The 26935-nt window shown below is 35.3% G+C and overlaps 6 protein-coding genes across 6 annotated transcripts; 4 read left to right on the forward strand and 2 right to left on the reverse strand.

Moving 5' to 3' along the window:
• Window positions 1–313: 313 nt before the first annotated feature.
• K444DRAFT_471627 (uncharacterized protein) lies at window positions 314–1283 on the forward strand (the record flags this gene model as incomplete). Its single annotated transcript, XM_024872885.1, has 2 exons — window positions 314–792; window positions 875–1283. Coding segments are annotated over 2 exons (888 nt in total), but the record flags the coding sequence as incomplete, so codon positions are not given.
• K444DRAFT_302943 (uncharacterized protein) lies at window positions 1131–2719 on the forward strand. The gene is made up of 3 exons (XM_024871736.1): window positions 1131–1145; window positions 1201–2010; window positions 2062–2719. Exons 2-3 carry the CDS (start codon window positions 1344–1346, stop codon window positions 2664–2666), a joined length of 1272 nt encoding a protein of 423 aa, XP_024741415.1. The 5' UTR covers window positions 1131–1145; window positions 1201–1343; the 3' UTR covers window positions 2667–2719.
• Window positions 2720–3465: 746 nt separating this feature from the next.
• On the forward strand, window positions 3466–4869 carry K444DRAFT_640890 (cell division control protein; the record flags this gene model as incomplete). The annotated part of the gene is made up of 3 exons (XM_024884540.1): window positions 3466–4248; window positions 4296–4515; window positions 4574–4869. 3 exons carry the CDS (start codon window positions 3466–3468, stop codon window positions 4867–4869), a joined length of 1299 nt encoding a protein of 432 aa, XP_024741416.1.
• Window positions 4870–10927: 6058 nt separating this feature from the next.
• K444DRAFT_554976 (uncharacterized protein) lies at window positions 10928–12684 on the forward strand. Its single transcript, XM_024876679.1, has 2 exons — window positions 10928–11781; window positions 11833–12684. Exons 1-2 carry the CDS (start codon window positions 10965–10967, stop codon window positions 12639–12641), a joined length of 1626 nt encoding a protein of 541 aa, XP_024741417.1. The 5' UTR covers window positions 10928–10964; the 3' UTR covers window positions 12642–12684.
• Window positions 12685–21787: 9103 nt separating this feature from the next.
• K444DRAFT_625883 (uncharacterized protein) lies at window positions 21788–22704 on the reverse strand (the record flags this gene model as incomplete). The annotated part of the gene is made up of 2 exons (XM_024882580.1): window positions 21788–22366; window positions 22480–22704. The coding sequence occupies 2 exons, from the start codon at window positions 22702–22704 to the stop codon at window positions 21788–21790; spliced, it is 804 nt and encodes a 267-aa protein (XP_024741418.1).
• A 2700-nt stretch (window positions 22705–25404) lies between these two features.
• Window positions 25405–26528, reverse strand: K444DRAFT_713612 (uncharacterized protein; the record flags this gene model as incomplete). Its single annotated transcript, XM_024888299.1, has 2 exons — window positions 25405–25896; window positions 25972–26528. 2 exons carry the CDS (start codon window positions 26526–26528, stop codon window positions 25431–25433), a joined length of 1023 nt encoding a protein of 340 aa, XP_024741419.1. The 3' UTR covers window positions 25405–25430.
• Window positions 26529–26935: the final 407 nt, after the last annotated feature.

A 26935-nucleotide genomic window follows, 5' to 3' on the forward strand; every position in this document is an offset into this window, starting at 1 on the left:
GCATCGCGACCACTAGCAGGCACCGCAGAGCCATTTCGCTGGATTGTGAGATGGTGACTCTACAAATACGCAAGCTGGAAGATTGTGACACTCGATTCGAGCATAGCATGCTGAGATCGCCACCAACATGTCTACCACAGATGGCGCGGAACAGTACCTGGACAAAAATTCTAAGTTCTCGGAAACAATGGGAATTAAGCAGCAGTGAGTAAAAAGTCCATATCATCTTCAGGGTGCTCACAGATATTACCACAGTACTGCCAACGCGGCATCCCTCCAGGGAACTACGCCAGATAACTTCAGTTTCTTCCAAGACAATGACAGTGACGATAGTCTTAGCCACCCTGATTCCGGATTTGACAGCGGAAGGAGTCCACCAAGCTCTAATACATCCTTTACACCGCCGCCGAGACCCGAAGAAATCACTCGAATGCAGAAGCATATCAGCATGCAAGAATTTGGAAAAGATCTTCAGAAGGCTGCTAGATGTATCTTTCCCAACGTGCATCAATCCAGATACTCCAACGCGTACGTACTGATGTTCATGTGGGAGATTGAGGACGAGAATCTCCCAGTCCGCTTGGAGATTGATAAGTTGCGCTACGTCTTCGAGGAGATCTACCACTACGACGTGGAGGTCTTTAGAATTCCAGATAAGAGGAGCCACAGCAAAGTCAGCGCAAAAATAAATGAGTTCGTCTCAATTAACGATGACAGTGTGGAGGATCTTAAGATTGTCTTCTATGCCGGACATAGCAAGTTGTCGAAGACGAAGGACATTGTATGGACTAGGTATGTTTGTACTTCGATGTTCAGGCTTCAACTTTACCTTCATCAATTTTCTAGCACGTAAACACAAGAACATACTAACTAGAATATCAAAAAGTGTACAGAAGACCGGTGATAAATTTGCGACTGTTACCTGGACTGGCATACAACAAGAACTTCAACAAGCTCAGAGCGACGTTTTAATCCTCCTCGACTGCTGCTCCTCGGGAGTTGCGGACGGGGGAGAAGGTAATGGGGTGACTGAGTTACTAGCTGCTTGTCCTTTTGGGATCGAAGCTAATGGCGTCGGTCCTTATTCGTTCACAAATTCATTGACGATTGAGTTGAGGCTCCTTAGTCAGAAGAAGTTGTTTTCTGTTGGTGACCTCTATTCCAACATGTACCGCAGAAACCAATCACATCTGCATCAAGGCGTTGCTAACGAACGGTATCCACCTCCCATTCATTTGCGATTAAGGTCCGAGGAAAAGTTCCCTAGAAGCATACAGCTTTCTGTCCAGCGGCAAGTCTCCCAATTGGACACAGAACTCGGTACCTCTGAGCATTCAGAACATATGGCCCCACCAAGGATCCCCGATAAATCAATCAATCGCCAAATACTGTTCGGGACTGGCCCGAAGACGCCAAACGAGCCTCTATATCCTAGGCCTTATTTCGAATATGGGTCTATGTCGCAACAATCTAGCGAATCGGAGCTCACAAAGAAATCTGTATCACTGGCACCTCTTGAAAGCGTCGATGTGTGTAAGAAAAAGCCGCCATCGCCAGTAGATGGCAACAGAATGCTACTTGCTATCCGGTTTACCGATACAGTAACGGCTAAAGATCTGTCATCTGAGTATTTTGCCGATTGGCTTCGGACCATACCTGGAGAAGTCGCAGAAGTAGTCGTGGAGGCTGGGTTCATATGCGATTCTACGCTCCTTTTGGTTTCCCTTCCTGTTTCGTTGTGGACTTACCTGTCGGATAATCCCGCTATAATTCCTCTCGGTCGGGTTCTGTCCTCGAATCTCCTGGCGCCGAAACAAGTTATTTTGGGCAGAACAGATAACGAGGATGATGTAAATCCACAATCTCCAACAAAAGAAAATAAAGGAAAAGGGAAGATCGTCTCGTTTGCAGAAGAGGGGAATCAAGTGATTCTCCCACGAGATTTCGGATATGAGGAAAATAGTATTGACGAAGGTCTGGAGGTGGAAGCCGATATGTGTCAGGACTTAGGTAAGGGAAAATATGAGATAACAGGGGCCATTACGACTAACCTCACTGAAGTCGTTGATTATACCGAAGAAGTATCAGAGGAATCCACAGATACCGAGGAAGAAACCGAAGATGACGAATCAATCGAAGAGGTGTCAACAGGAGTCCTCGTTGCATACCCCGGCGATTCTCCTAGTTTTAGAGTCTCAGGTCCCGCAATCATCTATTGTCTTAACATCCGTGACAAATTCCCCTTGGCCGAAATCCAGCTGGTTGAAAGGCTAGGGGAGGCGAACTGGCAACGCCATGTGGCCATTCGAAGCAGGAATGAATTAGAAGAGATCACAGCGCTTGAAATACCACAGGAAACACCAAGATATGTCTTCCAGCCAAAGTCGACCTTTGAGGATTCGGGCTTAGGTACCAGCCTTCCAACTCTACTAAGTGCGCCATCTCTGGCTCCGCACGTCTATCATACTTCAAATATCGAAAGTCTACGACCGCGATCCTCTTACGCTCCATCGCTATTGTCTTATCTATCGAGAGCCTCGGATCCTGATACCGACCATTTCCGGGTTCCTCCCATCCCAAGAGAGGCTGCCGAACGGAAACCATTCTCGTGTTTCATCTGCCGGCGTGTCATCAGTCACGTCAGAAACCGGTTAGAGTGGAAGTGAGTGATATACAAGGATGTATTTGAATTCAAAGCTAACAAGTTTATGTACTTCAGGCTACATGTTTTCACGGATATTCGGCCATATATTTGTTTATTCTCGACTTGTACTGAGGTACTTTCTACATTCCCAACTCGCAAAACTTGGGCAGAGCATCAATCTCACTATCACTTTGTTGACATCTCATGGCACTGTCAGCATTGTCCAGCAATTTTTGATAGTCTTGAGGAATTCAAGCTGCATTTAAACGAATTTCATGCTACGCCAGTCAGCGATTCCGTGGTCCAGCTTGCCGAGAAAAGATTGCCGCATACAATTGGGACAGTAAAGTGCCCATTGTGTTTGAAGGTTCCAGGGAGTACAGAGGCATCTTACTTCTTGCATGTTTCAAAACATATGGAGAGCATTGCCCTCGGAGCCCTGCCAAGGGAACCAGATGAGCCCCAGGAGACTGGCCCAGATGATTCCGACTCCGACATCAGCCGACAGGGAACAAGTGAAAGAGATTCGTATTTGGTTGAAGCAGCTTCCCAATTGACTTCAACTAGTCCAAAATTGGCCGGAGGAGAGCTAAAAAGAGACGGGCAAGATGATGTTGTACTTATGAATTGCCCCTTTTGCGATTATACAGCAGATAGCGAATATTGGATCATGGTACGTATTGCTACACGATCTAATGGCGAGACTCGGCTTGCCCAAATGTTGATAATTTTGGCAGTTTCACATAGAAACCACACACCCCGCCCCAGTGAGCGACGAGCTCTCGAAATTCTCATGGTACAAGCCTGATCACGAGTTTGAAATGTCGTACGACTTCAATATCCAACCTCCAGCCATAAAGACTGCCACGTTGGTGGCCCTTGTCGCACGGCTTACAAGACATGACATGTTGGATTCCATGTTCAATAACACATTCCTGCTTACTTACAAATCCTTCACGACTGCCCGTGAGCTATTTGTGTTCTTGGTGAGGAGGTTCCAAATTCAGCCTCCGGATGGAATGGCTCAGGACGAATTTGAAAAATGGCGAGATCGAAAGCAGAAGTTAATTCGTTTCCGTGTCGTCAATATCTTAAAGAGTTGGGTCGACAATTTCTGGATGGAAGATCAGAGTCATGAGACCATGTCGCTTCTCCGAGACATATATTACTTTGCCCGAGATACAGTAAAGGTTATAGGAGTTTCTGGAGCCAATTCGCTGATGATACTCTTGGAGCAACGAATTCGAAGAAATGACGAAACCAAAGTAAAACGTTTGATACTCAATTCAAGTCAATCGTGGCCTGCACCTATACTGCCGAGAAGTATGAAAATTATCACCTTCCTTGATGTTAACATTACGGAGTACGCTCGACAATTGACGCTCATGGAATTTAATTTACTTAGTAAGATCAATACTAAAGAGCTTTTGTCTAATAATTGGAACAAAGCGGCGGTAAAGGATGGGCTGGAGCCAGCTCGAAATATCAAGGCATTTCTGCTTCATGACAGCCAGTTGTCAGATTGGATTATTGGATTGACTCTCTATCAAACCACCGCCAAGAAAAAAGGGGCTGTGATCAAGCACTTTGTTGGCATAGCAAATGTAGGTTTCATTCCCGTAAGCATGAATCCAACGACTGATATTTCCAGAAATGCCGCCAACTAAATAACTATTCAGCGGTAGCCTCTATTGTCTTCGCTCTCGGAGCCCCGAAAATAGTAGTGTTGAACGAAACATGGAAACTAGTTTCCAATGACACAATAAGAATACTGCAAGAATTACGTGGGCTCATGAGCTTTTACAAAGGTTATTCACAGCAGTATCAAGATGCATTGCATCTTGCAAATCCACCTTGCATCCCGTGCTTGAGTATGTTACCGTCTTAACACAAACTTAGACAGTATTCCTGACTCTTTTTTCCTTTTAGGAGTTCATCTTACCGAACTTGCTCGTACCGAGGCTGCTGCTCCCGTAATAATTGATAAGTCGGCCCAAATCAATTTTGCACAACTGCAGAAAACCGCAGAAATCATCCGCGACATCCAACAATATCAGAATATCTCATATTCATTGCAGCCAGTGCCAGAACTGCAAGAGTATATACTGGTGAATCTGCAAGCTGCGAGCGATGCTGGGGAGCCGGAACCCAAGAATTTGGAGGCTGAATTACTATCCTCACCAGCCGGGAAGAGCGGAAGAGAAACCCCCAGTTACTTCGGATGAGAAGCTCGATATAAAACACTATCACGTTCTGCCGGCACCTAAAACGCCACAAGTTCTGCCTCTAGCCTTGAGAATAGAGCTTTCTCCTCCCCAACTGCGCGTTTTCGAAGTTGTCTTGTAGCTACCGAACTGAGGATTGTTGAGAGCTTTCTCGTCTCGAAATTTCATCCACGTAAACTGGGCAACTTGCGGTAGATAGTGACCACGGACTTGTTTTTCTTGTTTTTGAATCCCTCGTCTGCCTTCCCGAGCTTGTCTTGTACCTGCCGAACTTGAAAACGGTTTTCGTGACAACAGGAAAGAACAACTCTTAGTCTTGGAGGCAGCATCGGGAAGATAACGCAAAACTTCGCCCCCTGCGCCGTTGCATGACCGAACTCTTGCTAGACGGTAGATCCCTCAGGCTCTTTATTCCCGGACTTCTCGAATTGTAATACCGCTCTCGAGTTCTAGGATTCCGAGACGAACTCGGTCCCTGGACTCTCTTAAATCCTAATACTTAGTTGTATTGCGGAGGCAAATTCGGGCATTTAAAGGGACCTTAATAACGTGTCCAAGGTTCTACAAGTCCTTAATAATTTCCTAGCGTTAATAGTTAGATCGGGGAAAGGGAATTAAGAACTCGAATTCGTATATCTAGGGGTTTGTAGCTTTTTAGTAAAGTATTAATAATGAAAGTAATAAAATAAATACTTAAAAAGCAAATATATAAATAAAGCAAATTTAAAAATCATACTTTAATAAGGAATTAATTTATTAAAATTGCATTATTAGTAACTCAATATTATTAATAATTCAATATTATTAATAATTCAATATTATTAATAATTCAATATTATTAATAATTCAATATTATTAATTACCTAATATTAAATAATTATATATAATAAATCTTAAATATTAATTAAGGAAATTAATATTTATTTTTTCTTTCTCTTTTTATTTTATATTATATTAATATAATATAATAGTATTTTATTATAATATAAGCTAAATAAAACACTTAAAATAATTTTAATATTCTAGTATTTCTTACTTGTTTTTAGATTATATTAATTATAATTAAAATAATTCAATATTAATTTCTATTAATAATAAGTATTTTAGATTTAATAAATAATTTTTTTAATTAAAAGAAATATTAAGAATTCTTTAAAATTAAAATTTTCTTTATATATTAAATATATTTTAAAATAAAATATAAAATATAAAAAAATTAATTTTTTAAAGGAAATAATTAAATTATTATTATAGAATAATAATAATTAGTTAATTTCTAGCTTAATTTAGCTTTTATATTATAATATTATTAATATATTATAAAATTATTTAATAATTAATAAATATAAAAATATAAAAATATAAAAGAATAATTTTTCTTTATATAATTAATTAAATATTAATTAATTTAATCTAATTTAAGAAAATTTGAATTATATTAATTATACTTTAATTAATATAATCAATTTTTTAATATATTATATATAGCTAAATTTGAATTATATTATATAATTTAGTTATAAATAATATTAGTAATAATATTTAATTTTTAAAAACATTTATATTAATAAAGTCTTTTTCTTTTAATTTATTATAAAATAACTTATAATTAATAATATTTATTATTTTATATTAGAAATAATAATTAAATAATAATTTTTATTATAATAAAACATTATTATTATATTATAATAATAATATATTAATAGATTATTAGAAAGAGAGGTATAGTACGAGTGGCCAAAGCTTAAATACAGGAATGTAGTCACGTGAGCCTGCACGTGACTACTAGTACGCAGTTACTATATAATAATTTTTAAAGCTTATTATAATTTTAAAGTAATTAAAATAATATTTAAACTAAAAATATAAAAAAGCTTTCTTTTATTTAAAATTAAAATTATTTTTATTTTAATAAAAACTAAACTTTAAATTATATATTTAAAGATTTATTTAAAAGTTATTAGATTTAATATCTTAAATATATTATATTATAAGTATTTATTAATTTAATATTAAAATATATATTTAAAATAATTAATTAATTTATAATTTAGGGTATTTTCTATTATTAAAGTTATATATAACTAATAAATATATATTTTTATAATAAATAATATTATAATATTTTTATTTTATTTATAATAATATATTTAAAATTATTATTATTATTAAAATTATTATTTTTAAAACTAACTTTTTTAATATTAATAAATTTAATAAAATAATAACTAATATTTTAAAAAAATTAATATAAATTATATTTAATATTATTTAATAAGAAATATAAAAATATTATAGACTTAATAATAATTAAATAAAAGTAATAAATTATTTATTTTTAAATTAAGCTTTAATTTAATAATATTATTAAGCTCGAATATATTTATATATTATAAGTTTTAATAATTCTAAATTAAGTAAATAATAATAATTAGAAAATAATTTATTTTTAAGGCTTTTTTTTAATATTAATATTTATATAATAGCTAATATTTTAATTAAATTATATTTTATATTATTATATTATATATTATTAAATACTAATTATTATAAAGCTTATTTAAAAATGAAAATAATTAATTATATTAATAATACTTTAATTTAAAAATATTATTTCTTTATTTAATAAACTTGCTTTTAATATTTTTTTTTATTATATTAATATATTTATATTAATTATAGCTTTTAAATTATTAAATTATTTAATAAAATTCTAATAATATTTAAATAAAGTTTAATTAGCCTATATAAGTAATATAATATAGGCCTTATATAACCTATTTAAGCCTTTATATTTTTTTTTTATATATTAAAGTAAATATAAGAATTATTTTTCATTTTATATAATATTAGTTTCTTTAGTCTTTTATTAATATTATATACTAGCTTATATATTAGTTTTCGTATTTTGAATCTTAATAATATTAATTTTATATTTTCTTTTTTTAATTTTTTTTAATTATTTCTTATTATTTTTTCTTGCCTGTTTTTTTATATTTTTTTTTAAGATTCTTTTTACTTTTTATAAATAATCTTTTCTTTTCTTTTCTTTTTAATTTTATTATATTTAGTTTAATAATAATATTTAGTTTTTTAGTTTTTTTTAATTTATTATAAATTATTTCTAAATAAAATAACTCGATTTCTTTCTAATAGCTTTATATGTTTTTAAAAACTTTATTTATTAAAAAAAGACTTAATTTATATATATCTTTTAATTTCTTTTTAGTAAAGTTCTTATATATATTTTTTATTTTATAAAATATTTGAAAAGAAGAATTTTAATATATTATTAATTATTTAATTTATAAATTCTTTTTATTATAATTAATAAGTCTAGTTCTAAAAAAAGATTTAATTAACTTATTTAAAGTATTTCTAATTTTCTTTTCGATTTTTAAAGCTTTAAAAAATAAAAAAAACTTTATATTATTTTTTTTAAGCTTATTTAGAAATTTAGAAATATTATATAATTCGGGCTATTTCTTTTATATTATTAATTCTTTAAACTTTAATTAAAGTTATAATTTATTAAATAAAGATATATAAATTCAAGTAATAAATTAGTTTTATTATAATTATAATTTTTTTTAATAATTTTTTTTTAATTATTTACTTTTTAAAAGCTTTTAATATTATATTAAAATTAAATAAATAAATTCTAGTTTTTATAAAAATTAAATATTTTTTTAATAAAAGCTAAAGTTTTAATTTATTTTTATAAATCTTATTTTTAATTATTTTTAAATATTAATACTTCTTTTATTAAAAATTTATAATATCTAATATCTAATAATTAATATAAATAAATAAAAATAAATAAGATTTAAAGGCTTTATAAATTTAATCTAATAATAAAAATATTATAGCTATTTATAAACTAGCCTATTATTTATATACTTATTTTTAAAAATTATAATTTTAATATTTAAAACTAAATTATTATTAAAATACCTTTATATAAATATATTATTTAATATAATAATTAATAAATTAAGCTTTTAAAAATTAATAAATATATATTTTAAAGCTATAACTAGCTTTCTTTATATAAGATCTTTTATAAATATCTGAATTTAATTAATATAAATATATTTTTAATTAAATAATCTTTTATTTATATATTTTAAATTTTTATAAATAATTATAATAATACTATATATATATTTTACTCGAAATCTTTATTTATTTATAATATATTAATTACTTTTATAAATATTATATTTCTCTTATATAATTTTTAAATTATTAAAGTTTTTTATAATAATTTTTCTTTTATAATTTATAAGCTTAATATGAATTATATACTATTAGTCTAATTTTCTTTATTTCTTTATTTAATAAAATACTTATATATTTCTAATTTAATTAATAAGAAAAAATATTTAATTTATAGCTTTTAAAATTAATATAATTATTATAATTATTATAAAAGTAATTTCTTATAATATATATATTTATATATTATATTAAGCTTATTTTTTAAGTCTTATTTAAACGCGTATTATATTTTTAATTTTTAAAGAAAAGCTTAAACTTTTTATATTAATTAAAATATATTAAATATAAAAATAAAAATTTATAAATTTGTAATTTCGGTTTTTATAAGATTTTTTCAAGTATATATATTCTTTTTTATTTATTTCTCTTATAATATATATTAAACTATTTTATATTATTAAAGCTTTTTAAGCCTTTAAATTATTTCTTTATTTTTATTATATAATATATAGCTTTAGATATAATAATATATTTAATAATTTAAATAAAAGTAAAATAGTATTAAAAAGTAAATTAAATATAATTTTTATATATAAGATTATATTAAGGTTATTTAATAAGGTTTAATAATTTACTTATTTAATTATTCTTATAATTAAATATATTTTAATTAAAAAATACTTTATTAAATAATTATTAATTTAAATAAAAGCTATAATTATATAAAAAAAATATTTTAATTAAATATATAATTTCTTTTTAATATAATAAAAACAATTAAAAATTAATATTAAAATTATTATAATATTAAACTTTATATAACTAGTAAGCTTAATAAGCTAGCCTGACCTAGATATAAAAATATTTATAAATAAGAAATAATAATTATAAGAAAAATAAAAGAAAAAAATATATATAAGTATATTTAAAGAATAAAGAACTTTAAATATTAGAAAAGTAATTATTATAATAATTAATTTTCTATTTTTAAAAGAGAAAGAAAGAAAGAAAATTACTAAGTTTAAAAGAATTACTTGAAAAATTAATAATTATAAGAGAATTTCAAGAATTAATATTTTAAAGTTTTTGAAATAACTTTATTTTAATAAAAATTAAATATCTCTTTTTATAAATTAAAAAATAAACTAAATCTATTTTAAGTTATTTAATAATTTTAAAATAAATTTAAAACTTTTTTCTAATTAATATTAGTTTATTAATAATATTATAAAATAATATATTTTAAAAATAGAAATTATAATATTATAATATTAATATATTTTCTTTAAATTTATTAAGTTTAATTAAATCTAGTTTATAAAATAAGTTATATATAAAATATAAAATTATATAATAATCGAGTAATAATAATTTATATAATTATAATTATATAAATATTAAACTTTTTTTTTAATATATATATATATATAAATTAATTAATACTAGTTTATTAATAAATACATAATATTATTATATAATTATAAAATCCTATTTATATTATTTATTAATAAATTAATATATCCTAGAAATAGAAATTATAATATTAGTATTTTTTTTAAAATTTATTAAGTTTAATTATATATATAATATAAGTTATATAATATTTAAAGTAATAATAATAGACATAGTTATAATTATATAAATAACTTTTAATTAGGGATAGTAATAATAATTATTAGAGAATAATATAAAAGATATATAGAGTTTTGTATAGAGATAGAACTAGTAGGGTGGATTTTGCTTTAGCCGCCGCATAAGCGATATCATGTGATCTGACCTACTTTTCCTTCGAAACTTAAAACCGTTTCATTACAAAACAAGTCAATACAGGACAAGGGCAAGTAATCTTTACTACCAAGACCTCAATTGCGATGTCGCCTATCGAAAGACTCTCGTGGGAGGTCCTGGGCCTCATCCTGTCACGTTTACCCAAGAACGATGACGACCCGTCACTGCAATTCGGATTCGACGCGCCCCCACCGTCACCGTCACTTCTCCCTCTGTATGCCACCGTATGCAAGAGCTGGACTCAGCATATCGAGCGACGGACTTTCAAATCCATTCGATTAAAGAGCACGGAGTTGGACGAATTCTCCAGGCTCGTCAAAGGCCATCGAGCCGCCGCGCTCTCTAGTCTGAAATATGAGGTCGTCCTTCCTACTTATAGTGAGAATGCTTGCGCAAAATTCGAGACCAAGAAAGACCAGGGGCGGAACGATGCCGTGTTCATGGATGCAATTCATGATCTTTTCGAGGTTTTTAAGTCATGGGAGACGGATTCCAAAGCTGGCGGTGAGCGGGGAAATGCTCAGCCTGGGACGGAATCTAAAACTTCGACCAACTCTGGCTCTTTCGAATTTGTGTTGTCTGACATCTACTCTCCAATGGATGGCCCTCATCGAGGGAAAGACAAATACAAAGAAGATCGTATGCAATGGGAACTCGGAAAGCGCCACGACCTGTGGAACTATCGATACGAGCATTCTTTCTTGCAGCTCCGCCGAGCTGAAACTTTGCCGTCCATATCGCGAATCTCGAGCTTCACTACAAATAGCTGCTCGTCTCGAATTGTTGCACCCAGTTCCCTTGCGATTATGGCGTCCAAATTCACTAATTTGCAAAACCTTCAATGGGCGTGCGTTGACGACGAGAAGAAGTACCCCGAGGCCAGGGAGCAACTTCGTTATGGTGAGTGTTCTCAAACATTTGGGCTCTATGTATGCTAAAGATCAGCGCTAGACTTTGCTCAAAACCTTCAAGGTCTCTCTCTTCACTCGCTCGTAAGCGTCGACCTCGAATACAACCACGAGGCACCATCAAATCACAACTTCACCCCAATCACGGCCCTGCACTCCAGCTCACCCACCACCGACCACCTCAGCAAAGCTCTCCATCATCTCAGTCAAGCCCCTAATCTCACAACTTTCAAACTCGACGGGCCGATCGTCATCTCTCCCGCCCTATTCTGGCCTTCCTCTCCTGAAGGCACCACACACACCTGGCCCAAACTCCAACAATTCCACTTGAAGTTCAACCCTTGCACTCCGTCCGGCGGATGGTACTTCACGCGGCGCCCCTCCAAAACCGCAGACGACGACCAATGGGACTCCGAAGGCGAAGCCATGCGCGCACGTGATTCCGAGTCTGACACAGACAGTGACTCGGACGCCTCCGACAGCGCCATCTGGGATTCCTACCATCCGATCAAAGAAGGGCGTGCTCAGGGAACCATTCCATCGCGGATATTCAGGGACTACCCTATTGATGAGGAGATCTTGCCGTTGTTGAAAGCGATGGCGAAGGCTGTGGCGCGCATGCCGGCTTTGCAGATGCTGAGTGTGATGGGAGCTCCGGATGGGAATCCGGATGCGGTTTTTGAAGTCGCTTTCATTGAGGCGGGAGTGTCGGACTTGATGGACGAGAATCCGGAGGATTCATTGAGGCCTAGACTTTATTGGCAGACGGGCGATTGGCGACCAGCTGAGGAAGTTCTTGATTTGTGGAAGGAAGCAGCACGGGGGCTGTTGGTCAAGTTTTTTGAGTTTTAGCTTCTCTTGGGTATGTCATGGTATTCTATGAGAATATATTGACCTTCTACTCAAATCTATGACTCAATCTCTCTTTCTTGAACGTGGTGGCTCTGTCCCGTTCGCTACTGATAATGTCTAAACTCCGCAATACCTCACATCCAGCCCCATACCAAAGGTCTACAAGACAGCAAATCAGCACTAAAATGGTTCAGGAACAGCTAAGACTTGATCAACACGGTGTTTTTGACTTTGGCACTCAGAACAACTTACATCCACTATCATATGCGCGGACAATCAACGTGATAATCACATACATCCCCGCCACACAGATAAAACCCCCAGCAAGCAACGTCAATATACTGAACACAAGCATGGTCGGTCTGCGCGTCCAGGCCCCCGCTTTCTCCCCAGTCATATAATAGTTATCATGAAGCCAGAACGCCCCCGCAATACCACGTAATAGGTCGCAGCGAAGCCTTGCAGTATATAAGCGGCTTTCATGGCGTCCTTGGGATTTCGCATTTCTGAGATGAGGGTCGGGATGGTGAAGATTCCGGTAAAGATTCCGGTGTAGAGCGTGCGCTTGACTATGCTGAAGATGATGTAGCTGGCGTCTCTCATGTTGTGGACTTCGGGTTGGTTGAGCTTACTTTTTGAGGTGAGTGGTGGTTTTGCTGAGTGTTAAAACATATTTTGGCCTTTTGAAAGCTTCTTATTCAGCGGCTTGTTGTCGCCATACAGTAGGCATGACAGCAAAGGAGAGCTTCTCAAATTTCAAGCACACGCAAGGAGGCAATGAAACTGCAGCACCCACAATTGGACGAGCAAATAAGCAGTAAAGGTACCAAAGACACCGAAAAACTATCCAACATGAACATCAACATCTCATTCTCCCCATCATCTCAGCATATATACCACAATCAAAATCATATTCGGCACCAGCTACAGCTCACCACAATCAGCATCCTGCCACTCCGCCTGACATCCAAACACTAGATCAGAACACCCACCTCAATAAACCCCGCCCCCCCACTCGTCGGCAAACTCAGCATCCCATTCGACGCAATCTCCGTAATCTCCGCAATCATAAGCACAGCCACCAGCTGCCAGCTCAGCGTCTTATACTTGATCTGGTGATGCTCCTCATCGCCGAAGACGTCGCGCTCGCCGGTCACATGCCGGGTTGTTCCTGAGGTGATGATTCCCTCTTCTTCGTATGGGTGCGGCTCGACTGTGGCGCGGTAGGCGGCGGCGTGTTTCTCGTCATAGGTTTTCACCGTCGATGTGTATATATGTTATTGAGACAAGACGAGCTGGTGGTGGATACTGCAGGTCATATCCTAGAAACTACGAGGGTGGAGGTGAGGCCAGGTTAAGGGAGATGTGAATATGCTACCGGTAGTGCATGTTGGGCTGGGTATAGCCCGCAATACTGGACCGCGATAGTGACATGTAGCAATACTAACGAACTGTCTCCGGACAGTCGAATCGACAGTCGGTTTTAACCCGAGTAGGTTCGATTCTGCCGCGTTTTCGAGCGCTATCGCCACTTGGTGGGGGTTTGTATGGTCGCACGGTAAGCTTTGAAATTCCATCAGAAAAACTCCAAGTCGAAGAATGAAGATATATATAAGGGCCCAAGATAGCTATATTAATATAATAATTATATATTTGACTAAAAACTATAACTCTATTAATCTCCACGTATTAAATCAAGGAGTATACTAGACTAATTACCTCATTTTTATATATACGGAAAACTAATTTAAAGGAGAAATAAGGAGAGATTAAAGGAGAGATAAAGAGAGAGTAAGGCTATAATTTAGTTAGTAATTTTAGTAAAGCCCAAAAACTAATAATATATTTACCCCTTACTATAGGCTTCTAAAAAGTAATTCTACTATTTATATATTTACTAATTATATTATATTCTTTATCTTTAGCTTCTTCTTTTTACTAGTATTCTTCTTATACTATTTCTCCTTCTTTTAGTAATTCTAGAATACTTGCTTTTTTATAGGTTTATAAATATACTTATAGAGAAATAATTTAGTTAATAGAAGAATAAAAGTAAGAGAAGTAGTTAATATAGGACAAGTTAGTATAATTAATACAGGAGATATATACTATAAAAGCTCTTGAATTATTAGAAAGTAGAAGGAATTAGAAGAATTAGAGAAATTGGAATTATTATTAGAATTATTATTAGATAATATTTTAATTAAAGTTCGAATCTATAAAAGAATAGGTTCTAAATAAAAGAAAGATATATATTTAAGATACTATAGAGCCTCAGAAGCCCTAAATACTACTTATATCTTTATAGCTTGAGATTTAGGAAGTTTAGGATAATTAATTTAGGTTATAGTTAAAGTTAGTAGGCTAGCAAGAAGAGATAATAAAGGTAAAAAATTATTAATATTAGAGAAATTATTAAATAGAAATAGATATATTATCTAGTAAAATAGTTCTTTATAATATTATTATAATATTAAGCTTTTTTATTATATAATTACTTTTATATCTTTTTTATAATATTTCTTTATTTTATCTTCTTTTTAGCCTTTTAATAAGCCCTAGATCTATTTATTTCCTCTTATTTAATTATCTCAAGTCTAATAAATATATACTTCTGGCCTAATATAAATTTTAGTAGTTATTATAGAAGCTAAAAACTAAGAAATCGAGTAAAGAAAGCACTTTATATAATAGCTTAATCTATAGCTTTTAATTAAAGATATTATATAAGAAGTTAAATAGCTTTAGTAAATTATAATATATATTTAAATAGAAGTTACTTATAATATTTAGCTAATTCTATAGTAATATTAAGAATTACCTGCTTTTTATAATTCATAAATTTATTTCTAATATATTATAATTCCGATTATTAGTTTATATTTACTATTTTTCGTAAAAAATAAAAGAGCTATTAATAAGCTATTAAGAATAAAAGATTATTCTAATAAAAATAAGCTATCTAATATTATAATTAGAATTCATTTTTAAAATTAAATTTATAAAAATAATACTTTTTTTTAAATTAATCTAATATTAATTTTATAAGATAATATTTTTCTATAATAAGTCTAAAATAATAATATATGAGTTTCTAAAAATATTAGTAAAAGAATAACTTATTAATTAATTAAAGATCTATTAAATAGCTCTTATTAAGTAAATTATTATATCTTTTAGATAAAGTATTTAGCTTTTTAGTAATAATTTTAATTACTTTACTAATAGAAATGTTTTTATTTAACTAGCTAGAACTAATATAATATTATTTCTTATTTCTTTAAGTTAAATTAGTACTCAAATTCGGATATTTTAATATATAAATATAGGAAAATATAGACTTTTTTAATTCGTAATAACTAGTTAAATAAATATATTCTATAAAATATATATAATTAAAAAGAATTTATTATATTATTTTTAAAGCTTTAAAATTAAAAGCTTTTATTTAGTTCTAGATTAGATTTAGTATAGATTTATATAATACTTTTTAAATAGCCTTTTCTAATTAGTCTAGCCTTAATTATATTAATTATATATTTTTAATAATATTAAAGTATTATAATATTACTATTTTATAATAGAATTAATTTCTTAATATTAGTAATATAATCTATAATAATTATTTAAGAATTAGGCTTATATAATTGGAATTAAGGGCTTCTAATAATAACTTTATAATTCCTACTAATTTCTCTAATATTATTAAAATTATTACTATTAGAATTACTAAAATTATCTGTTTTCTTTTTATCTTTTATAATATAATTCTTTCTAGACTTAAGTACTTTCTTTCTCTTTTTAATAGCTAATTGAGTAATAGATACTACTAATCCGGTAACAAAGTCTTTAGCTAAAACTACTAGTTCTAGATAGTTATAAAAAATAAATTATTTTTATATTTTCTTAACTTTTTTAAAAACACAGGCCTTTTTACTAGTAATAAATAATTATATAATATAATAGCTCTTTCTATAATTATTAATTCTTATAAGATTATAAAATAAAAGGCAATAGTATTTCTTATTAAAAGTAGTATTAGTTTTAAATAGAAATCTCGAAATAAATTAATAATTAAAGCGAATTTACTCGGAAATATATTATATAATATATTAAATAATATAATTTATCTTATTTCCAAGATTATTAAATATATATATCTTATTAATAAAGATATAATAGCTATAATTATTAAAGTAAATAATAATTAATTAACCTTTTTTTTTAATTTAATAGCTTTATTTTACTTTATTTATATTATAGGTTATAAAATTCTTTTATTTAATCTTAAGGCTCATTTTTTAAAGAATTCCTAATAATGTCCTAAAACTAACTATTTCCCGATATATTTTAGTAATATATCTAGCCTTTAAATATTTAGATTAATATAAATAGTAAGGTACTAAGGAAAAAGAATTAATTATATAAGAGTAATTATACTTAAAATATTTACTATAATAAAAAATCTATTAATCTTCTTATTTCTTTTTTTTACTAATATAAAAGTAAATAGAATAATTAGTTCCCTAAATAAATATACTTATATATTATTAACTAGCTTCTTTTATTTAATAACTATTCCGAATTTTCTTTTTATAAAAGATATAGTTCTAGTAAACTTTTATTAATTCACGATATTTAATTATAAAAGCAAATTCCTAAATAAAGACTATTACAGTTCTGGTTTCCACGTTCTGGTTACCTGACAGCTAGTATGGGAATGCGCATGGAGATATTTAGGACGCTAGGCCCCTTAGGGGCTAGCTTATTATAGGGTGCACTTAAGCCCACAGCCTCCTATATTCTAGCTTTCCCTCCTTAGCTTTGAATCGTCTTCGTAAGGGACCTTCTACCTTGCTTTCCAAGCCCTAAATACCGTACCCGTAACAAAGACCTAGTTCTATAGGTATTAGAATATTATATTAGAGCTAGAAATAATTATATTATTTCTAGATTATTAATATTTTGAACTAGAAATGGCCTTAATTATAATAATGATTTATTTAGCTAATTAGGAATATATTATTATTATTTTTAATAGTTAGAATTAGAGAAATATAAGAATTAAATTAAGGAGATTTTAGACTTTTATAATATAATAATAAGTAGTTTTTAGTAATAGTTATTATATAATCGAGTACTAATAATTATATATAATAGCCAGCTATTTCTTTCCTTTATTATTAGTTATACTTATTACTAAACCTCTAAATAGTAATATATTTCCATTTTTAATAACTCCTATAAATAGCATATCGGGCCGACGCAAATTCGGCCTCGAATACTACCAAAGTCACTATAGCTTGAGTCAAGATATCATATGAATAATGAGAACTGCGGGGAAGCTGTCAAAGCGTTCTAAAGCACGCTTTACTGCCTTACTTATCGATTCTTATCGGGGACAGTCCGACTGTCGATTCGACTGTCCCGAAACAGTTCGGTGGAACCTTACACCTTATACGGCTATGCTACGCACTATACTCTGCTACTACGAAAGAACTCTTCACACAACACACTGCTATATAGAAACTCAGTACGGAGACGGAGAGGCTAGGACTCCAGGAGGGGCCGGAAGGGTCGGATTGATATACTTGGACAGACCCATCTCGTCCGCCCAGCGGAACGCATTACGTCCGAGATGCCTTGACTAGCTGGGCCACAATACTTGTCCAGGATTTAGCCGAAAGCAAGGCGACGCGGCATCTTGACAGCCCCACCGACGAAGGGCTTGAGTACTTAATGTCAGGCAACCCCCAGTGGCCATGCCTCAATCATTCTCTTTAGTTCAAGCACACCCTTCACCTCCTTGTACGGAACATTTGTAATGGACGCAAGCGACTTATCTACTAAATTGTGGTTAGATATCGCTCAGATAATAGATGTCCAGCAAGATTTATTAAGTCGCTCGCAGGACAAGATCCTCAAATCTAATAAGGTAATCGAAGATCCTATATACCTGTTTAGATAATTTGTCTCTGCTACAACTTTAGATATGTTAAAGGATATCTAATTTCGGTTAGAGGTAAGTTAAAGGATATTATTCTATTCCTTTAAGAAAGCTAATTGCCAATTATAGTTCTTAATATTTATATAAGATTTTTATATAAAGGTATTATTTATTATTAAATATCTCGTTTAAGAAATCCTCAAATACTTTATAAATAACTTTAAACCTAAAGTTCAAGAACCTAAAGAATATTAGTTAGATATTAATTCAATAAGATTATTAAGAAGAAGAAAGCAATTAAATCTTACTGTAGCGGGTCAAGACCCGGTTTTTATGCTTGGTATACAGTGCTTGTACTAAGCCCACCCTTATATAATATCACTCCTTATTTCCCAGAAATCAGGGCTCGCTTTTAGCTTCTCTCCTCAATGAATTCTCCTTGTATCAAAACCACCAGTCTTCTTTGTATAAAGGCCTGGCCCGCGATATTAGAATTCATTCTCCTTTAAAAACCCCGGAAATTTTTTGCGAAGGGGTGAGATAGAGGCTTTTAGCCCCTCTCTAGCCGTCGTTCCTTGGGGACGAGCGAAGCAGAGAAGGAAGACAAACGGAAGCCCTTGCGGACTGCGAGGCCAGCGGACGAGCAGCCTGCAGAGGCTTAATAATACCTGCAAAAACCCTCACGCCCGACTAATTTTTCCTGCCTTCCTGCTTTCCTTCCTGCTTTCCTGCCTTCCTGCCTTCCTGCCTTCCCGCCTTCCCGCCTTCCCTAACCTTACGCCGCAGCGGGCTTCTTGGTTCCTACGAGGGGACCCGTGCTTGAATCCAAGTTCAGCTATAGAAAGGACGTCAAGGATGTTGAGAATTCGCTACACAGATCTTGAGACTGCCAAAGCTGGTCTCGACGATTCTCCTTTCCGCCGCTCCTGGGAGGTTGTGGAGCTTCGAACTTCTAACACAAATCCGCACTTGAATTACTGCTGGTATGACTGCTTCACTGAAATGCAACTGGAAGTTGTTGCGCTTCTCCTCTTTGGCCGTCAAGGATTGGAAAGTGTCTTTGTTAACATCCTGAGAATTGACCATGACGGAGTGATATATGCCGGTTATTTATTAAACATCTTTTGTTTCACCGGGGTTGATGTACCGGAATTTCTGGAATCATACGTGAATGGACAATGGATGAGCATAAAGTGGTGTGTCGGGTAGAATAAAAGAATTTACTCGCGCGAATGAATGAAGATTCCTTATTTATGTGCGGATCACCTCTCGAAGCTTGCTGATAAAAGAGATATGCATCTTCTGAACGACCAACTAGTGACACACCAAGTGCGAGGCCAATATTTGCTTGTCTATGCCTATTTCTAAATAAATACCAAATTGGCCGCTGTTCAGCCAGCACCAATTGGAAAATCATGAGACCATCGGGGTGTTCAATTGAATACAGGACCGAACCCTTCGGACCAAGATCCTTGGCTTCCTATTCTCATCATCTTCTATTCCACTGTAGTTTGAAAAATATCTGCTCTGTAGAACATTGAAATGGTTGTTGGATGACTGGGTAGCCGACTCCTGGCGGCGCTCCTCTAAGACAACGGAATGGGTGACAAACGGGTGCCATCTGTGCTGGTGATGAATTCGGCTTTGTTAGCCCAATTGCAGCACAGAATCTTCCAGATGCTTCAACAAACTCCGGACGTGAATGCGCCTTCCTGACTTCTTCCAAGATGGTCCGCGAGCTTGCGGATATCAAAATATCATCCCCTATGTCTCGATCCTCGCCTAATCCCCCTTGTTCCATCTCGGCTTCCCAGCGCTTTCGCCTTTCATCAGCCGGGACGAAACTGCTCATCCAACCCCATTGTCCCGATTTCTGTGACACTAGGAGCGTTGCGATAAAAGCTAGAGCGGCTCAGTAACTAGAAAACACGATGTGACCCAGTCTATCGTCAAAAGCCTAGCGTAAAGGGTAGAGGCACGTAAGTAGTAATATAATAAACTTTATATAATCGTAAGCACTACTCATTCAAGTTGCAATAGCTACGAAGATGGCTGTTTGAACTGAGGCACGACGCTATGTTAGAATAGACTTCAGGGCAGCTAGAGGCGTCTTCCGCAGTGTGTCAAATAATTAGGTTTGATTTGATTAGACCCCCCTACTCAAATCAAATCAAGTCAAAATCAAGCTAATCAAATCATACTTAATTATAATCAAAGATAATCAAAGATAATTAATTAGATTTATCACGTGATTACGCACATAACTCTGGAGCTTCGGAAGCCGAGATAAGGCTAAAATAAGGTCTGGGCTAGCCGTATTCGGTATTACTAAAGGCGCTCTTTACTAAACCAGGCCTAGTACTAATTAGTAAGCGAAGCCAAAGGCGCTAGAACCTCCTTGATTTCCAGTGATTCCTTGCCACTAATAAAGGAGCTATAAATAAACCCTTATAATAATTAAAAAAGAAGAAATAAGAATATAAGAAAATAAGAAAATAAGAAGGGAAAAGAGAAAGAGATTTCCAAAGAAGAAAACTATTAAGATAAAGTAATATTATGGTAGTAGTAAAGAGTTTGAATTGAGCTATTTGCCAGGCTAAGGAAGCACTGGCCACATGCTAATTCACGTGTAATAGTATCACGTGACTGGTACCACGTAACAAAAACTAGTTTGTTATTTTAGATTTAGACTAATTTTATATTCTTATATATGCTTTATACATTTTATTTATATCTTATTAATATATATACTAGTTATTTAATAATCTTTAAAAATGTCTAAGAAAGTATACTTCTGTATTATTACATAATAATTATAGTTACTTATAATTAATTATAATAAAAATCAAGCTAATCAAATCATACTTAATTATAATCAATTCTAATTAATTCTAATTAATTAGCCTTGATTATTTTTTGATATACTGGTCTTCCGTTTACGTGCCATTTCTAAGGAAGAAGACGGGGTAAACAGTACACAAGTATCCGCTCCCTTCTCCTCTTCCTACTATATGGCCAGCTCCTTCTAAGCCAGCTCCTCAATAAGCGCATACTTTTCGTTTCTTTTTCTATACAGTCCCGCACTCCCTGTCCCTGTCTTGCTCACTCCTCATAATCTCGACCTTGCGTCTGCATCATCACCTCTAATCATTCGCTTTCACTGCCTTGAAGCTAACCATGACAGAAAGTGTATAGAAAATCAACGAGAGTGTCCTAGTTCCGCACGACCGTACACTTGCGCTCTGCTATCCGCCACTTCAGCTAACCTAGTAGGCGCGTTTGGAGCAGAAGAATGGTACCCCGCTGGTGCCCGAGTCACCTCTGGCCCCTTGCGGTCGACATCATATTTCGAGGGATATGCTGGTTGAATGCTCGTAGTTGGTCGCGCCATCCTCGTCTCCTCCACCATCGCTGGCGCCCCGTAGTGGTTGCTTGTATTATTTCGTCTTGCGCGGTCCTTCCTTCCAAACAAGAATGCGAGGTAGACCAACAGAGCAACAATTGTAATGCCGACAACAACGCCCCCAGCTATTCCACCAATAACGCCGCCAGAGATGCCATTTTTGTCTCCGGATGATGAATTGCCACCAGAAACACCTGTAACAGCTGGTGGTGAGCCGCTTCTCGTCGTCGTCGGGCTAGGAATGTTACCTGCTAGTCCACTAGTGGGAACTACAGAACCTGCGCCGCCCTGAGAGGTCGTAGTCGCGGAGTTCCTGTCGCTTGGAGAGGTGCCAACACTCGAAGGGATAGATACTGTCCCAGTAACTTGGGTTACCTAATATGCCCCATATCTACTTAGTTCTCTCTTTTCTGCTTGATCATTGTAGGCGATGATATCTGGCTGGACTAAGAGACAGACAGGAGAATATAAATAAAGGGATATCATACCGAAAGAGCCAGTGCTGTGCTCGCCACTGCAACTGCTTCATCCACGCAAATGCCGGATAGTAGACCGACTTGGCCAGGCTGGCAACAAAGTCGGCGCGTATCGGTATTGCTATATGTATATGCAATCCAACTAGTATTGGCACAAATCGGGACGGCTTCTGCATACGAGCTGCAGTCGTTCTCTACACCCTTTAAAATTAGCCAATTCTTGCTCGATATATGCATATCAAATAATAGATATTTCTGAGCTGTGCGTGTTGCTGCTCGGATGCCTTCTCATAGGGTTGGGGCAAAGATGAAGAGGAATACCTACTATCAGGGCAGCACACCTGAGCGCCGATTAAGTACTCAGAGCATACGGTGCTACTTGGACAGCAATATCGACTGGGATTGCATGCCATTGTCTGATCTGGGCAGGCACCAGGTGTGTAGACGGCCCAGCCGGCCACGAACGCACTCCGTTCTGATAGAGAATTTGCGACAGCTTGGGGGGCCACTTGTAGGACGTTGCTGCGAGTGCCGTGAACAAAGGGAGATAGGACAAGAAGGAGAAGTCGTAAAGCAGGGGCGTTGCTGATACCCATCATTGTAAGAGATTCTTGCCAAATTTACTGGCCTGTGTGTGTTATGTGTGAACCGTGAACGTGTATGAGGCAGATTGTCAAAATATGGCGAGGGTCTCAAGAATGCTCGAACTGGCGGAGACGCGAGATGATATGCACAGCAGAAGAGTTGTTAGTTATGCGCAGTCAATTTTAGGGGACCAATCGGCCACCACTAGAAACTCGATAAGGGAAGGAGGAGCATGAGAGAACACAAAAATTAGAATCTCTGTGGGCAGTTTCAGTTTCAGTTTCAGCGGCAGTTGCAATGCAACGGCAATGTGAATGGTGCAAAGGGAAAACTTAACGCCGCAAGCCTTTGATGGCGGCTGCCGAAGGGAATCAGCAGACAGGAATAGCTGCACATTCTCCAAAAATTGAGAAATCATCCTGAAGTAGTGACCTCTAAACGCCTGGTTGCCGAGTGCATTCAGCTTTCTAGAGCAAAAGATATGATTCGTGGAGGGTTTCTCAGCCCTCCCTGCCAAGCTTCCCATCCTTAGTCGCCAAAACATTCTGAGTAGTCACTTCTGGCCAGTTACCACTCGCTATTTCCAGAAAATCTGCAAGGCTTCGGGAACGGTGGAGAGACTAGACACCTGCCAAGACAGTATGGGCGCCAGACACCTACCAATTCATGGCTATTAGTTAAGGGAGCTCGTTGATTGGGACCTGGTCGATGAAGGGACCCGGCAAAGCTGTCTAGCGAATCCGAAGACCGAGGACGAATGTGGGCAACCTCTAATGAGCAGGGCAACGAGGAGTAACCCTAGTATTGTCTCACCGGATTGATATGCACCGGTGGGAGCTCGATAGGTCGGGCGAAATAGAGCATTGAATAGTAGAAGACACATGAGGTCGATACAAGAAAGAAAATCATCCTCTTGCGTATTCTCCCTATTTGAGATAAAAATAGGTTTCTATCTTTAACTTGATTCCATCTGGCTCATAAGCGTGGTGGCAGTTCAAAAATAATCATGCGTCCTATGAAAACACGAAATTTCAGCCTTGTGTTACCGCACCTCGGTTCACTGGACAGCGAATGGTCACTGAGCCGCGCAAATGCACCATTCACAACCTAGGATCCATGCACATTGTCGGGGAACACAACAACTTCATGCACGCTCAAGCCTCAGCTTTGCGCTTAAGCACAACTGAAAGGATTCTGCCTCACTTGGGCCTAATCGCGGCCAGTCACAGTCCTGGGAGTTGGGAAATTCTCCCTCTAAGATTTAAAGTACTACGATTTAAAGTACTATGTGTGAGGGTTTGAAGTCAAGGTATATATTAGTTCTAGACGCAAGACGTAGCACGAGGAATTAAGAAGAAGATTAAGGTTCCCGCGTTCTTTAGTGAAGTTAAACGGGATTATATAGTATTCAAGCACGTGCCGAACGCGCCCTTCCGTGGCACTGGGGTTTGAAAATACTATGATTTAAAGTCTTAGAATCTAAAGTAACTTATTAAGATTTAAAGTATTATAATTAACTATTTTACTATTGGAGTGTTTTGATAGTTTACCGCCTAAGATCCTGCCCTGCCCTGCAATCGGCATTAAATCTAGTCTCCGATGTCATCTAATTCAAAGAATCTTTTTTGCTTAAACAAAGATCTGCCGTACAGAATATTCGCACGACCCGGCTCTGGATTGCATCCTGCGGTGCTTTCCCTCTCGTCTCCCTGACATTGCTCCCATTGTGTAGACTTAGGCTATCCCTCCTCCTTTAGCCACAGAGCTGTGACTTTCTTTACATGTTATCTCGATATACTGCCTCGTATGATCTGGGGGTGATTGCCAACACCGCGCTCGTAATGATATCCATAGGGAAGGTCGCCTTCGATAAAGCTGAACCCTCCAGAAAACAGGTTGTACACTCGGTTGTTAAAGCCTGCAAGGTCAATCCTGAAAGTATTAGCTGGTGTTTGAAAGCTGATACGCCTGGCTCCCTAAATCATTCTTTAAGTTCTTGAAATATCGTAATATACCACCATTAACCTTCTTAGCAATCTTCTTTAGGAGCCGTTTGTACGCGTTACCTCTGCCCTCACCGTAAATGGGTGTCATATTGACGTCGAATATCCCGAGTAGTGAGTATGCCTTGTCTTCTTTGCGCTTGGTTTGGGGGTTTTCTGCCTATGACATTATGACAATAAAGAATATCAGTCGCAGGCATAGGGTATGTTGATCTGAGTATTGTCTCTATATGCAATATGCTAGTAACTGAAGCCCGAGCACACACGCAAAGACTCAAATAATCGCGAAGTGTGTCTCATTCCTGACCCTCTCGCAGACTTCCAGCAGATGTCTCCTGCTCACTCTCAAATTCATCAGGTAATACGCAATCCAAGTCAACTGCCTGGCTCGAGCGGATCAGGAATGATGCCTCCTCTCTTCCGGTGACAGAAGGAGACCAAAATGTGCGGGACCAAATCTGGGCATCGCTCCTTCAGCTCGGCACACACGTTTTCCGAGTCGAATTTGCCTCCCTTCGGAGTCGGAATGAACAAAATCTGGCTCCAGTATTGGTGACGCTGCGCAAACGGTTGGGCGAGAATCTTGGCTCGCTCCCGATCACCAACAGCCAAGAGGAGACTGAGGCCAATGTAATCGACACCGTACGTGATGGCAGTTGCCTGGAAGGACTGAACTCCCGGTGGCCGAGGGTTGATCTCAATCAACCATGCACTTGGCTGAGGCACCCCACTCGAGGCTGACGAAGAGGCTGGACGGCGCTCTAAGTCGAGAATGCCATTAACCTTGGCGTAATGCATTTTTGAATGTTGTACTCGGGCTTCCAGGTGAAAGATGCCATCCCTGAATCCCAACTGCAGGAGGCGCTGATGTAGGGACTTCTCAATTATTTGCAACTCCGGCTAGGGAAGATTGGACGGAAGGACATTGGCCTGCTCTATGAAGGTGCCATTAGGTCCTTCTTCAGCCGAGGTGGGGAAGTCATCAGAGGCTTCGAAGAAAAGGATCTCCCCGTCAGCAAGGACGAAATTGGCATCCACTTCTGGACCGTCGCAGTAAGGCTCCATCAAAGCATCCTTGCCGTGGAGTTTCACGATGGCTGATATCGCATGGTCCAGGTCTTCGAAATTCTGCACGAGAAACACGCCTTCGGACAGGAATCCTGCGACTGGCTTCAGGATGAGCGGGAAATAACCCCCCCCCCCCCCCCCCCCCCCCCCAAAAATCAATGAGAGACTTTGCGTCCTCCAAAGTGGACACGCGATGGGCCGAATGGCCATCCAATAGGCTTGTTCGAAGCTTGTCCGTGGCAACCTCGAAGGCCTCTGCTGGAGCACGTGCAACCCGAGTCTCTCTGCGGCTTTGGCTGTAGCTGCAGCTCGTGGGTCGAACAAGGTGATGATTCCATCAATCTTGTGACCTGAGCCCTGAATCGCCTCAATAATATGATCTGACAGGCTCTCATCGACTGCCATGTCAATGATGAGGAAGTCTTTGTACCACGACCGGTACTTCTGGAAAGCCTACGCTAGTATTTTCTCATAATAGTAAAACGTTTACTTATGTAATAAATACTGGCTGAGTGAAATGACCTAAAGGAGCCGTTTTGGCTCTCAGAACCTCTAGTTATTTGGAAGCTATACTATATAGTTGGGGTTCACTGAATTCTTTATTCCAATAGCTTTTAAAACAAATAGTAATCAAAAGGAGATCAAGTCTCACTTCTGCTCAATTTCGGAGATAATATAGGAAATTAGTCTTTTAATACTATTAAAAAATACCGACTCATTTACTTTAATAAGCTTTCGAAATATTAATCTAATATTATTAGTAGAAATTTTATAGTTATAAGCTTAAAAACGACCTGATTAGATTAAAAGAG

The sequence above is a fragment of the Hyaloscypha bicolor genome, assembly GCF_002865645.1.
Source record: "Hyaloscypha bicolor E unplaced genomic scaffold K444scaffold_23, whole genome shotgun sequence".
Classification (NCBI taxonomy): Eukaryota; Fungi; Ascomycota; class Leotiomycetes; order Helotiales; family Hyaloscyphaceae; genus Hyaloscypha; species Hyaloscypha bicolor.